This window comes from Nymphalis io, chromosome 28 (genome assembly GCF_905147045.1).
Source record: "Nymphalis io chromosome 28, ilAglIoxx1.1, whole genome shotgun sequence".
Lineage (NCBI taxonomy): Eukaryota > Metazoa > Arthropoda > Insecta > Lepidoptera > Nymphalidae > Nymphalis > Nymphalis io.
The window spans coordinates 7,464,372-7,478,812 of record NC_065915.1 but is presented as its reverse complement, the minus strand read 5'-3'; the positions used below and the strand labels follow the sequence as shown (position 1 = coordinate 7,478,812).

The following is a 14,441-nucleotide window of genomic DNA, read 5'->3' as shown; positions in this document are numbered from 1 at the left end:
ACAAGAGGGACATAATAATCTTAATTCCCAAGGTGGTGGCGCATTAGCGGTGTAAGCGATGGTTGACATTTCTTACAATGCCAATGTCTATGGGTGTTGGTGACCACTTACCTTGGATGCTAAATGTATATATACGAGTATATATATATATACATAAGCAGGACAATCGTCAATGCGATCGGTTTAACGGTTTAGAAGCAAGCTTTACAGCACTATCAAGACGTCACTAGTTATAACAAAATTGATATTATATATAAACATTGAAAAATATATATATCGAATATATGTGCCGAAGTCTATTTTAGATTAATAATCTCAAACGGATATAACAACATCCATTGTTATAAACGAGATAATAGAATCATTTAATATCATTTTAGTTTTATAATATTATCTGTGGAATAATTTTAAGTGGGATGTTGTTAAACTTATATTCAAATTTAGTTTTTATATAAAATACATCTACCCTTTTTATGTAAAATTATGCAACTTAATACTACCCTCAATTATTTTTATACGTATTAAATACATACATACATTACAATATAAGCCATTAGTTTATGCCCGCGGCGTCGTCCGCGTGTTGGGGGCGAAGTCAGGAGTTAGGAGTTAAAAAGCAGCCTTTGTCCTTCCATTAGGTTTAATCTTCTTTCAAACTAAATTTAATCAATATCGGTTCAATGGTTTGACCGTGAAAGCGTCAGACGTATAGACAAACCGAGTTAGTTTCGCATTTATATTATTAGTATAGAAGCTGCGAGCCTTCTCTCCAAAATGATAGGTATTTCTAACGGTGGGACACTAACAATTTGTTTTTACTTCAAGTTACATATTAATAGCACGAATATAGATAAATAAGACGTCAAAAATAAATCTACTAGCAACACACTCGACTTTCCATGAGCTTAATGTTTGGTTATACATAGTCATAGTTCGGACGGAGAAAAATAACGCGAGACAACCTTCACGTTTCCGATGATAATATTCTGCTACGCTTGTACAAACCTTCTCCATAATAAGAGAGAAGCTCTTGCCCAGCAATGAGGCATTTACGGTCATTGGGTGGGAGATTTAATAGACAATTTGATACGAATTATTTTAAAACATAATACGTATATACGTGTGTAACGATGTATTGAAACGTTTCTGACGCAAGCTATATTTATTTTCACTAACAGTTGCCTATTTTTATTAAATATTACATATTAATGTATACAAGTATATACATATACAATATACAATTCTATTTTTGAATTCGAAACTTAAACATAAGCTTACATTAATAGTAAGTTTAATGTAGTTTCCTTTAAACAACTTAAGTCGAAACAAAAACAACTTTTCTAAATAAAAACACAACATTATAATAAAAATAGTCTAATTAGAAAATATATAACACTCATAATGAGTTTGTTTATAAACCTCTAAAGGAATATAGCTTTTAATTAGCTTAAAGCACTCTATAAAATGCATTAACGTCTCGCGGCGTCGTTACATCTTAAAGGGAATGTAAGAGACGTCAACGGAGCCCTAACATCAATAAATACTCCAGCAAAACGCCCCCGTACATCACTCAGACATTAATGCGTTTCCCTAATTAAATAGACCTATAAACAGTTACCCAAACGTAAATAAACGTCCTAGTCGTTCAACGCTTCCATAAAACGTTAAAAACACAACAAAATTTCCATACAAATTTTATGTATTTAGGAATTATATCGGCTTATTTTTTTAAGTTTGAAACATAAACTTATTTAACGAAAAAGTTATATACTAAATAATAATTATACAAATAAAATTATTGATTATCTTTATAAATCAATGTAGACACAGCGATCGATTGTAAAAAGTAATATTTATAAGAAAGGCGCTTACCTTGAGTATACGTAAACAAATATACAAAACTCAGCAAAAAAATCCAGTTCCCAACACCAAATCGAAACATTTCTGTCCGGCACATATTTAAACGCACTGAAACTACACTTCACAACAAGTTTTAATTCATCATTATCACATTTTCACACAAAAATCGCAAAAAAATCAAATAGCACTTCAAGCGACGCAATGCCGATGGACCACCGTACGATCCGCCATTTTCGTCAGCCTGCTACTGATACGTTCGGATATCCAGCTCGAACTCAATAATGAAAGGTCATTGTCCGGAACAATCATGTTAGGGACTAGTGTGAACTCAGCCGATTTAAATATGTTTGGACTGAAGATAGATACAAAAACGAAAAGTAAAATTGTCTATGGAAAAAAGAAAAGACAGACTTTTTGCGTTTCATTATTACATGAACAATTGTTTTATGTTTAGAAAAAGTTTTTACATTAAAAAAATAAATTTTTAAGCATTTTAATTATGCAACTTGTTTTGTACATACAACAGATTGCTTACTAAACAAAATCAAAATTATAGAAAAACTAATAATTTCTATATAGATTAGGTAGGTAGATTACTACCAACGTGTTTGTCATAAATCGTGTTTTGTTTGAAATAAAAAAATAAACAAGATTTAATTGTAATTGAAGTGTTTTAAGCTACAAAATAGTTCAAGCTTCGTTTCGTTGCTCCATTAATCATTCAATACGTATGTACTTGTATGCTATCTGTGCTATACACGTCAAATGTCATGTCTTCAAACTTGTCATGTCCGATAGTAAACTATCAAAAACGCTATTGATGCTTACTTAAGTTAAACTTTGAATACATAAAACAATATTTTAAATGGTGTTACACCATAATTAACACTAAAATGGAGCTAATTTATTCCATGAGACGTAAACCTTTAAAATGTGAACCGCCCCACTTCGACATGTAACTATATATTTAAAATTTATCAATTACTTTTCGAACTTAGATCTTGTAAAGTTTAACTTTTGAGCGTAATAATAAATGTTATTGTTTGAAATAAAATATGATAAATTATACTATATTTTACCTTTCAGCACAACAGATCCAGAAATAATAAGGCCGATTTGTACAATATCCACATGCAATATAATCGCTTTCACATCGTTAACGGAACTCTCCGACTGTGATGGGGACACTTGGGGAGGTCACGTGTATGTTTGTGATCTGGACACACCGTGGGATAGTCATAAAGTTACTAGCACTGTACATCCTGTGAGTAATGTTTGAAATAGTTCAATAGTTCCTCAAGCTTAGTGAAGTAAATATTCCACTCCTAAACAAAAGTCTCCTACTATACAGGAGGTTTAGAACTGATCCTTACACTGCTCCACTATGAGTGAATACACAAATAGTAAAACATACATTAAATTTTTTAATTTACATGTGCCTAATTTCTGCTTATAATTTATATTGTGCTTTTCGGTGAAGGAAAATATTGTGAGGAAACCTGCATGTGTCTAATTTCTTCGAAATTATTTTACATTACTCATATCCACTGTAAATTTACTTTGAAAGTTCCAATTACAATATTGCCTCAATTTTGACACATAAATTTGTAGATTGTTAAAGATCTCCACCCATGTTATTGCATCAAAGTCATCTTTATTTCTCTTGCAGTCGGAATAGTTGATTTAGTAATTGTGTATTTTATTCAGGTGTCAGCTTTAGAATGGGATGGTGAAGGAAAGCAGTTATTGGTAGCAACAACAGTCGGAGAGGTGTCTGTGTATGGACAGAAGGATTTTCTGCTCAACGAATGGATGTGTTTGTACACGGCTACTTTTCCAGGCAAGTGACAATATCACAGCTATACTCATCAATACTTTCATTACTTTTTAATAAAGTTCATCATTAATTGCTAAATGTTGCTGCTCAGTGTGTATCCATAATATAGACTGCAAACTAATTATAATCGACACTTATCTCCAGAATATACATTCTATATACACAAATATATCGTATTCTATCAGATCACATCAGATTCTATCAGATCTCTTATCAGAGTCTGCTTGGATGCTCCTGGAATTTTATCTAATAGGATTAAATAATAAGTGATGTTACAAAATATAGAAGGGACAATGGGACTGACGTGCCTGTGTAGGACAAAAGTCCCTAAATTAAATAAAGAATAAAAAAAATACACAAATATATATTATATATATATGAGCCGGTTGGCGTGGTTGGTAGATACTTGCCTTTCATGCCGAAGGTTGTGGGTTCGATTCCCACCCAGGACAGACATTTGTGTGCATGAACATGTCTGTTTACATTATTACATCCAGACTCAGGAGAGTCTGTGTGTAATTATCTATATAAGTATGTATTTACAAAAGAAAAGTAGTATATGTAGTATATCAGTTGTCTGGTTTCCATAGCACAAGCTTTGTACTCGCTTAATTTGGAATCAGATAATCGTGTGTGAAAAATGTCCTTGGATATTATTATTATTATTAATGTTGTTTGAAAGTACTGGTAAATAATTTTCTTTCTTCCATATATATTCCTACAGTAACGTGACCCCAGAAGCTATTGTATCCAATTATTATACTGTTGTGACTTTCATTCGGTCTGCGAACTACCAAAGATGATTAATCATAAAAATAATTAATTATACTTTTCAGGTGAACATATAATTAAGGCAACATTTTTTCACAACGGTCGAAGAGTTTTAGCGTTAGAAAAGAAACCAGATGCTCCGGTTAGTGAAAGAATCCAAATCCTGAGATCTACACCGACTTTAAAAGGCTTTGGGTACTACATTGTTTTTTTTATGTATAATGATTAAATAATTACACACCGTAAATAAATTGCTGTTTGACGGTAGAATGTGTGATGAGAGGGTGACTTGCACAGATGTGGAACTAATAGTGGTACCACTAAGTAATTTCTGTTCCATCAATGTACACTAGTTTTGAAAATAAATGGCTATAAGCGATAAAAAAAATTGATAGTTTTAAACGAGATATTTTATTGCAATGATCTTTGTCGACAGAGGTGTCGCGTGTCGCGGTGCGTGCGTCATATCGAGCACAGGGCTGGTGGGCGCGCTGCAGGCGGGCGAGGGGACTCGCGCACAGGTCGCCAGCGACTGCCTCCGTTCGCCGCGAGACCACATCTGTGCCGCTTCCATCGCGCATAAGAGTGGGTTTCCTCGTTTTATTTATAACAAATGTTTGTTCGTCTCATCGTGCCCAACTGTTGTTTATAATTTTGAAGCTTATGGATTTTTTGATGAATCATATCAACAAGATACACTAACCGACAGAAAGACTATACAATTGTCGATGATCTCACAAAACTAAATAAAATAAAGTACAGTACAGTGAATGTTCCACTGCTGGGCTAAGGCTTCCTCTCCCTTTTTGAGGAGAAGGTTTAGAGTTTATTCCACCACGCTGCTCCAATGCGGGTTGGTGGAATACACATGTGACAGAATTTCAGTGAAATTAGACACACGCAGGTTTCCTCACGATGTTTACCTTCACCGTCAAGCAAGAGATGAATTATAATCACAAATTAAGCACATGAAAATTTAATGGTAAGCACCACTGAATTTTAAGGTACACGCCCGGGTTTGAACCCAAGATCATCGGTTAAGATTCACACGTTCTTACCACTGGGTCATATCGAATACAAAAACAACAAGATAAAGAAACTACCTTAAATTTTTCAAACGACCTGGTGACACACTTGGGATCATAATTTATTAAAAGATAAATTATATGCACATGATTAATAATTTATTAAAATGACGAAAACAAAATATTTTTTACTACTGGAACGTATATTATTATTTTTAGGAATTATTACTAGTGTCTCTCAAGGTACTATTTTAGGAGCTGTCTTATTCCTTAGCTATATAAATGGTACAGCCCGAGCAATTTAACTAATAATAATTACATTTTGTTTTATTTTAAACCTACTTATTATTTAATTTATGTAGATATTACTTTAATCTAGTCTAGTTGATTCTAATCAAATTTAGTGTACCGTTGCTTTACCACGAACCATGTTTATTTGCCTGCCGCAGACGGCAACCTGCTGGCGGCGGCGGCGTGGCGGCGCGGCTCCAAGCGCGGCGTGCGCTGCGCGGTGGTGTCCGTGCTGCGCTCCGGCTCGGCGCGCGCGGCGCCGCTGGCCGTGCAGCTCACGCCGCTGCCCACCGTGTACCTGCTGGACGACGACGTCTCGCCCGGTGACTCGATGCATTCCCTTATTCGCGACGTCCATTTTTTTTTATAGAATAGGAAGGTGGACGAGCGTATGGGCCACCTGATGGTATGTGGTCACCGACGCCATTGCCATTGTAAGAAATGTTAACCATCGCTTACATCACCAATGCGCCATTAATCTTGGGAACTAAGATGTTATGTCCCTTGTGCCTGTAATTACACTGGCTCGCTCACCCTTCAAACCGGAACACAACAACACCAAGTACTGCTGTTTCGCGGTAGAATATCTGATGAGTGGGTGGCACCTACCCCGACGAGCTTGCACAAAACTCTACCACCACGTTCGTTATAAACACACCCAGATAGTTAAGTAGTTCAAACTGCACATCTCGGCTTCCAGTAAAGTGAATTATTATTGTATTTCAGTGTCATTGTGTTGGTGGCTCCGGGACGATACTGACGCTCTTCTCATCGCTGGGAACAATTTGACGCTCTGGAAACTCACGGAGCGATCCTTTCCGGTACACAAGCTGCTGTCGAAAGGTGCTGCGCTTAAAGTATACTGTCAACTCCATAAAGAAAACGGTGTTCAACTCAATAGAGGTGGTAGAAGTTAGATCTAATATTCAAAATGAGTACCTGATGGTAAGTGGTCGCCATCGTCAATGAGCTATTAACCTTGAGAACGAAGATATGTTGTCCCTGCTGTTACACTGGCTCACTCACCCTTCATATCGGTAAAAGTATATATTATATGTGGGTGGTACCTTACCAAGGGCTTGCACAAAGCCCAGCCACCGAGTATATTCATCCCTATAATTTTATAATGAGCAATAATTATATTAATTTTTATTTAGTTACAATGTTACGATGAAAAGTCGTTGGTAAAGATCTTTTAAATCTAATATAAAATTCTTCATTTTGTCTAATTTGTATTAGAACGTTTCATTTTTTTCTTATTCATATAGATTTATTTATATTAAATATAAAGAATACATAATAAATATGTGGACTTTTTTTTTAAGGTCCAGTTCAAGGTAGCACGACGCCCGGTGGTGGACCTAAAACTTTGGATTGTTTTAATACCGTTGTAAGTATGAAACGTATTTACATTATTATCTACTTGTCTACATAAGCTACTTTATAATTTTATTTGTGTCACATAATTTGCTTCTTTTTGATTCAGTTTTATTATATATAAAGAAAGAAAGAAATTGAAAAAATAATATATATAATATGTAAAGCTTTTGAATATATATATCACAAAAAAAGTTAAAAGTGTACTATATACCGTTTACAATGTTCTGTGGGTGGTTGGCTAATTATACTTACTATTCAAATTAGATTTAATATATACATTGCACTACCTATAAATATTAATTAATTTCTTAATTGGCACAATTCAAATTTTGAAATGTCATTCTGGTTCGAAAAAAGTATATTAGGGTGTTTTTTTTTTATTTTTAGATTGATGAATATTCTTTTAATAATCATCAGTGAACTTACTGTGAATGTTACTTGTTTGTCTATATTGCAAAGTTAAAAAAAAAAAGTTTTACTTATAAAAACGATGGAGTTCCGTACAGATAGATAATGACTAGAGTGACCGTTGTGCAGTCGTGGCAGCAGACGGCGGTGTGGCCGCTGGAGGGAGGGGAGAGCGCCACGCACGTGTGCGCCGCGCGCCTGCCCCCCGCCGCGCACGCCGTGCTCGCCACCCCGCGCGCGCTGCACCTGCTGCCGCGCGACACGCACCACTACGTACGTACACACACACACGCACACACACACACAAAGCACGTGTGCAGACATTAACTAAGAAGCACAATACAGATTATATAGATGATCGACTTTCAAGAAGAATATGCTAATTTTATTGTAAATAATTGATTACAAACAATCGGTAGCGATGGTAGCTTTTCATTTGATTTAATTCTGTAACATGACGATTCTTTTTTTTTTTTTTTTTATATTCGCCGGGAGGGCAAATGACTCTACTCCACCTGATGGTAAGTGGTAGTAGAGTCCAAACGCGACGACGGCCAGTACAGACGGGAAAAACGTTCTGCACTAGCCGCCATCGCCTTGCCGGCCCGCAAGATGCCTCTTCACGCCTCGTTTGAAGGAACCCGGGTTGTAAGAGGAGGGGAACACGTGAGCTGGTAAGGAATTCCATTTTTTGGAAGTGCGACAAAGAAAGGAGTTGCCAAATTTCTTTGTTCGCGATGGAATTGATGTCACAGTAAGGCGGTGACATCGAGAACCAGCTCGCGTGGACTTAAGAAGGAAGGGGGAAGCAGGAATTAGAGAGAATAATTCCTCAGAGCACTCGCCGTGATACAGTCGATAGAAAGCGCTCAGTGCTGCTATCTCACGACGCAATTGTAAAGGTTCAAGGGTGTTTGTGACCTTTACGTCGCCAATAATGCGTACGGCACGTCGCTGCAACCGGTCCAAGGCCTCAAGTAGGTACTTAGCGGAGCCATTCCAAAGGTGCGAGCAATATTCCACGCAAGACCGTACCTGTGTTTTGTACAGCAGGCACAGTTGTTGTGGCGTGAAAAAGCGCCGCACCTTGTTCAGAACTCCGAGTTTCCGTGAAGCTGTTTTTATAACAGCCTCGATGTAATACCTTGGACTAAGGTCGCAGCGAACGTCAATCCCCAGCATGGCGATTTTGCTTTGCATCACCAGCGGAGTACCACAGAGGGAGGGAAGAGGGGAAAATGTTGACTTTTTCGCCGTGAGATACCTGTATTTTCTTGCCATTAAACTCAACAAGATTATCAGAGCCCCATTTGGCGATGAGCTCTAACGTCCTATCGAGTTCAATGACAAGATTCTCCCGCCTCTCCTCAGTTTCCGCCCGCCCAGCCACTGCGCGGCTTCAAAAACTAACTATTCAAAAATATTCCATACTTGGAAATCATATTTTTTTACCTTTTATATATTTTGTAAAAAATATTTCTCATAACTAAATATTTAAAATCAATGTCTCTATATTTGAACGTCGTTTAATTTTATAATCCGTAGCTGGTTTCCCGGCCAATCGTATCAAACGGAGCTTCTGCGCCGGAAATTGCGGCCGGCGCGGGGACTCCTCCCAAGAAGACAAAGTACGGCCCCGGACTAGCGCCGGTGAGTGGGGCTCCAACCTGGAAGCCGAAGACAGAGACACATCTGGTTAAATCCTTTGATTTTTATTGAATTCAGCCTTTACTAGATTATAGTATATATAACGTAATCAATAATTTAGAATAGTTTAATAACAAGTAGTTCTGCCACCAGCAGAGCGGTGGGGCTGCCACCGTGTGGTGCGTGGAGATGTCGGCGCTGGGCAGCGTGGCCGTGGCGCTGGACTCCCGCTCGCAGCTGCACGTGTACAAGTTGCTGCAGCCCGCGCCCGACGTGCGTGAGTACCGACCCGACAGCCCAGTGACCACGCGCAGACACGTTATATAGCAATATATATATACATGCATGTAACAGCCTGTGAATGCCCCACTACTGGGTTAAGGCCTTCTTTCCCGTTTTGAGGAAAAGGTTTGGAGCTTATTTCACCACGCTGCTCCAATGCGGGTTGGTGGAATACACATGTGGCAGAATTTCAGTGAAATTAGACACATGCAGGTTTCCTCACGATGTTTTCCTTCACCGTAAAGCACGAGATGAATTATAATCGCAAATTAAGCACATGAAAATTCAGTGGTGCCTGCCCGGGATTGAACCCACGATCATCGGTTAGGATTCCCGATTAAAATAATGTATTATAATTAATTAAAATTATTGTATTACTCAGCGACTCCGCTGTCGGTGCAGCACGTAACGTCACTGCTAGAGTACTCCATGGTCTCAGGGTACGACTGCCTTGACGTACTGATGACTCTTAAACCAAATATCGTTGAAGCTGTGTACGAGAGGTACGTATTATGCAAAGTGGCGCCCGACGTGGGGCAAAAATATAGAAAATAATTACAACTCAATTATTTAGTTAATATTACTATTAATCCAGTCATTTCACGGTCACTTTACGAAAGTTTTGAAATTTGGTGATTTCGCTGATTTCTTTTCGAATTTTCACTTTCCGACTTTCACTCGTACCCTTTCCGAGTCATTTAACTATGAAAATAATTATGTTATGTAAACAAGTACTTTTATTTTGTAAAATAAAAACTTGTTATCGTTAGGTTCACTCCATGTTTGTTTGTATAAGTGGAAACTTTGTTGGCTTAAGTGAAATTTATTTTGTTACTAAATTTTATGTATTATATTATGCTGTATGTTTCCCAAATAAATAAAATAAAAAATAAAAAAAATAAAAAGTTTTAGCGTATATTTACGATTGGTTACTATTGGTATTTAATAATAAATTTAATTTACTTACAGATTAACGGATAATTTTCAAAGACAAGCGCAGTCGTTCCAACAGTATTACTATCACAGCTGGCTTAAACTTAGAATTTCTTTATGCAGGTAAGGTTATTATTTAACTTTTTTGACTGATTGCTTTTGATGAAAATATACCAAATATATATTTTATACATATATATTGGTGGTTAATGTAATGAATAAGTTTTCTCTCGTTTCTCCATCCCGTGTAATCACACTCACAGTAATAGTGATATATTGTCCGTCGCAGCCTTTCGGGCGCGTGGCAAAGCAGCGCGGCGGCGCTGTCGGCGCTGCAGCTGTGCAGCGCTGCGTGGGCGGCCTGCGCCAGCGCGTTGCGCGACGACAAGCCCGACGCGCTTGCCGCGCTCGCCGCGCTGCTGGACGACCACGCGCCGCCCGACCACGACAAGGTCACACGCATACGCACGCACACGTATACACGCAAGTACACGTACACGTGCACGCACACGTACATTTCACGAACTCTTTACATCCACGACGAATATTATAATAAACCTCATGGTCGTTTTCATTACGATTTCAGAATCTCCTTGCATTAGAAGCTAAAATGGATCTGACAAGCGAGGGGACGCTTCAAGCGTTACAGCCGCTGCAAGCTCTTAGGCGTCCGTTGCAGCGAGCTCTGCACACGGCGCTCACGGCGCTGGCGGCGATGCAGCCGTCTAATTTGCATCAGATGCAACATCAACATGGGTAAATAATCCAAAGAATAGGAAGGATTAGTTTTAGACGCCACTCGTACGTAACAGTCTCAACTATACTATGTACGACCACTCGGTCCCTTACCTGGGCAACCTCGGTGTAAGTATTGGCGTGTGTGCGCAGGTATGAGTTGTGGTGCGCGGCGGGCTCGGCGGGCTCGCAGCGGCGGCTGGTGGTGCTGGCGCGCGCGTGCGGCCGGGGGGGTGACGCGCTGGGCCGGGCGCTGTCCAGGCTCTCCATGCCGCACAAGCCGGACCTGTTGGGTGAGGACCATATACCAAATACTAATTCTTTACTCGGAAATTGAAAATCGTAACTTCTTTTCACTATAATAATGTTTATATTGAGCAATCCTCATTATATGCCTATTGATCGGATTTGCTATTTTGTGTTTCTGAACATCATCCCTTAATTAAGCTTATAAGCCCTTTATCTTTCCCTTTTATAACGTTTGTGCCAACCCCGGAAACTAAGACGTTATTTGTTTGACGTATTTATTTTCATTCGTGGGTAACACAAAGCCCACCAAGTGGTCACTGTAGAATGTTATTGTTAGAGGAGTGTGCGCTGCTGTGCGCGCAGACGCCGGCGCGCGTTTGGGACGCGCTACCGCGCTGCTGCGTCGCGGCGCCGCACGGGCGTGCCTGGCCGCTGTTCGTGAGTATACCTAGTGTGAAGGCTGTAATCAAAATATATACACATTCACCGGCAAAACGGACAGACATTGTCCTCCCTTTTTATTTATAAATTATCATAAAGGTTGAACGGCAGAGAAATCGATGTGCTGATGAAACGCTGCAAAGTAAAGTACTAAGTACTTAATAACACGCAAAATATATTGGATTTTACTAGTATATTGCCAGGTATAGAAAAAAGGAAATCTTTTTTAATCGTATTACGTACTTACTTAGTCTATTCGAATTGTACAAGACATTTATGTAGAAAGTAAACACAAAGTTTATAATTTGTATTCAGGTTGTTTAATAAATGTACAACGATTACTCGTCATAAATTGACTTTGACATAAAACGTCATGATTATAAATAATGTTCAGTATCGTAGTGTAGGCTTTAATACCTAATAACCGTAAATATGTAAAATTACGGTTTTTTTGTTGGTTTTAGAATTATTAATGTTTTTATTACAGTTTGAGTATGGCGTCGAGCCAAAATCATTACGTTACGTGCCTGAGCCTCCCCCGTTCGCCCAGTCCGATATAACACCGTCGTTAGATATGGATTCGATAAGGTAATATCTTATATTTATTTATATATATATATATATATATATATATAATTCTTCTATATGTATGTGTATCACCTTAACGGTTGATCTGGTTAATACCAGTTTTTTTTGTGTGTGGTTGAATGTGTCAGATGGTTTATCAATATAAACCATATATTTTAACAAAATTTAAAATTATGATTTAACTCTCATACCGTTGTAATTTTGTTTTTAAAATTATGCAGTACAGTAACAGCCTGTTAATGTCCCACTGCTGGGCTAAGGCCTCCTCTCCCTTTTGAGGAGAAGGTTTGGAGCTTATTCCACCACGCTGCTCCAATGCGGGGTGGGAGAATACACATGTGGCAGCATTTCCTCACGATTTTTCCTTCACCGTCAAGCATGAGATGAATTATAAACACAAATTAAGCACATGAAAATTCAGTGGTGCTTGCCCGGGTTTGAACCCACGATCATCCGTTAAGATTCACGCGTTCTAACCACTAGGCCACCTCGGCTTCGGCTTTTAAAATTATGCAATTGTACATTATTTATACATTATTGTTATAAAAACAATAAAATATATATTAATCCCGAGTGTTTTATGATTATAAGGTACATGTATCTGGGTGGGGGGAGACGTGCAGCGCGCTGGCGGCAGTGCGGGCGATGCGGAGCGCGAGCGTTAGCCGCCGCACAGCCGTCACGACATCCGTTGCAGAGGGCGTACGATGGACGATTCGTGGCTGCATGCAGGTACGATATATTTATTTATTTAATTTAAAAAGGTATGCAGATTGGCAAATGGATCACCTAATGCCCATAGACATTGGCATTGTAAGAAATGTTAACCATCACTTACATTACCAATGCGCCACCAACTTGGGAACTAAGATGTTATGTCCCATGTGCCTGTGATTACACTGGCTCACTCACCCTTCAAACCAGAACACAACAAGTACTGCTATTTTGGGGTAGAATATCTGATGAGTGGGTGGTACCTACCCAGACGAGCTTGCACAAAGCCCTACCACCAGTAATAAGTAGGCTTGATAACACAATTTCGTTTTCTATGAAAGTCGACGTACTTTTGAGACTAACAAACTATAAACGAATAAACCCTTATTAGTTACGGATTATTTTAAAATATATCAAGCAGTAAGCGCTTTAAAGAACTTGTATACAATTTAAAGGTCCGATAAAATACTTTTACGTTAGTTTTAATTTTAATATTTTTTTTCATTGTTAATATTTATATCGAATGCTTTTTTCAGATGTGGTGGAAAGTGGACCCTGGTTTCCAACGTATAAAACTAAAATAGTCTTAAGTTAGTTCTTGTAAATATTGAGTATAAATAAATGATTATTTTTATAATGGTGTTTGTATAATTCCTGATCTTATCTTAAATTCTATTTAGATATAATTAGCCATATTTTTATATCACTTGTGATCTGACTGTACATAATAATAAAAAATAAATATTATTTCCAATTGATATCTAATAACGCCATCGTCTTTTGCCAACTGGTATATAATAAAAATTATGTTAATAAAGCTCAGTTGAAGGTAATTCTTGGAAAACTCACTGTTTTGTTCGATTAAATGGTGCCATCACCAAACATTCGGTTTGGCTAGAGGTAACTCATGTATTTTTTTTTATATAAAATAGGAAGACGGACGAGCATATGGGCCACCTGATGGTGAGTGGTCACCAATGCCCATAGACAATGGCATTGTAAGAAATGTTAACCATCGCTTACATCACCAATGCGCCACCAACCTTGGGAACTAAGATGTTATGTCCCTTGTGCCTGTATATACTCTGGCTCACTCACCCTTCAAACCGGAACACAATAATACCAAGTACTGCTGCTTTGCGGTAAAACATCTGATGAGTGGGTGGTACCTACCCAGACGAGCTTGCACAAAGCTCTACCACCAGTAAATGTAAGCATCAACACCTTGCTATTACATGGCATGCTATAACATCGTACCCAGAGGTGACATAAGGCGTGGG

General features: G+C 38.3%; 2 protein-coding genes across 4 annotated transcripts in view; one reads left to right on the top strand and one right to left on the bottom strand.

The window, feature by feature from the left end:
• Positions 1 to 2,155, bottom strand: part of LOC126778971 (neogenin) — a 137,848-nt gene extending 135,693 nt beyond the window's left edge. Inside the window, exon 1 of the mRNA XM_050502709.1 lies at positions 1,873 to 2,155. Within this exon, the coding sequence (XP_050358666.1) occupies positions 1,873 to 1,957 (85 nt within the window). The 5' untranslated portion in view covers positions 1,958 to 2,155. The remainder of the gene's footprint in view (positions 1 to 1,872) is intronic.
• A 510-nt stretch (positions 2,156 to 2,665) lies between these two features.
• On the top strand, positions 2,666 to 13,767 carry LOC126778974 (mediator of RNA polymerase II transcription subunit 16). Of its 3 annotated transcripts, none has more exons than XM_050502717.1 (20): positions 2,666 to 2,815; positions 2,947 to 3,124; positions 3,568 to 3,700; positions 4,534 to 4,663; positions 4,905 to 5,053; positions 5,943 to 6,107; positions 6,511 to 6,627; positions 7,110 to 7,174; positions 7,702 to 7,845; positions 9,118 to 9,222; positions 9,376 to 9,496; positions 9,884 to 10,004; positions 10,471 to 10,557; positions 10,724 to 10,886; positions 11,021 to 11,190; positions 11,323 to 11,462; positions 11,756 to 11,856; positions 12,347 to 12,447; positions 13,039 to 13,179; positions 13,698 to 13,767. In XM_050502717.1, the coding sequence occupies exons 1-20, from the start codon at positions 2,754 to 2,756 to the stop codon at positions 13,732 to 13,734; spliced, it is 2,430 nt and encodes an 809-aa protein (XP_050358674.1). In that variant the 5' UTR covers positions 2,666 to 2,753; the 3' UTR covers positions 13,735 to 13,767. The 3 variants fall into 3 exon arrangements, with proteins under 3 accessions (XP_050358674.1, XP_050358673.1, XP_050358672.1); XM_050502716.1 differs by having other exon boundaries at positions 9,373 to 9,496; XM_050502715.1 differs by having other exon boundaries at positions 9,118 to 9,267.
• Positions 13,768 to 14,441: the final 674 nt, after the last annotated feature.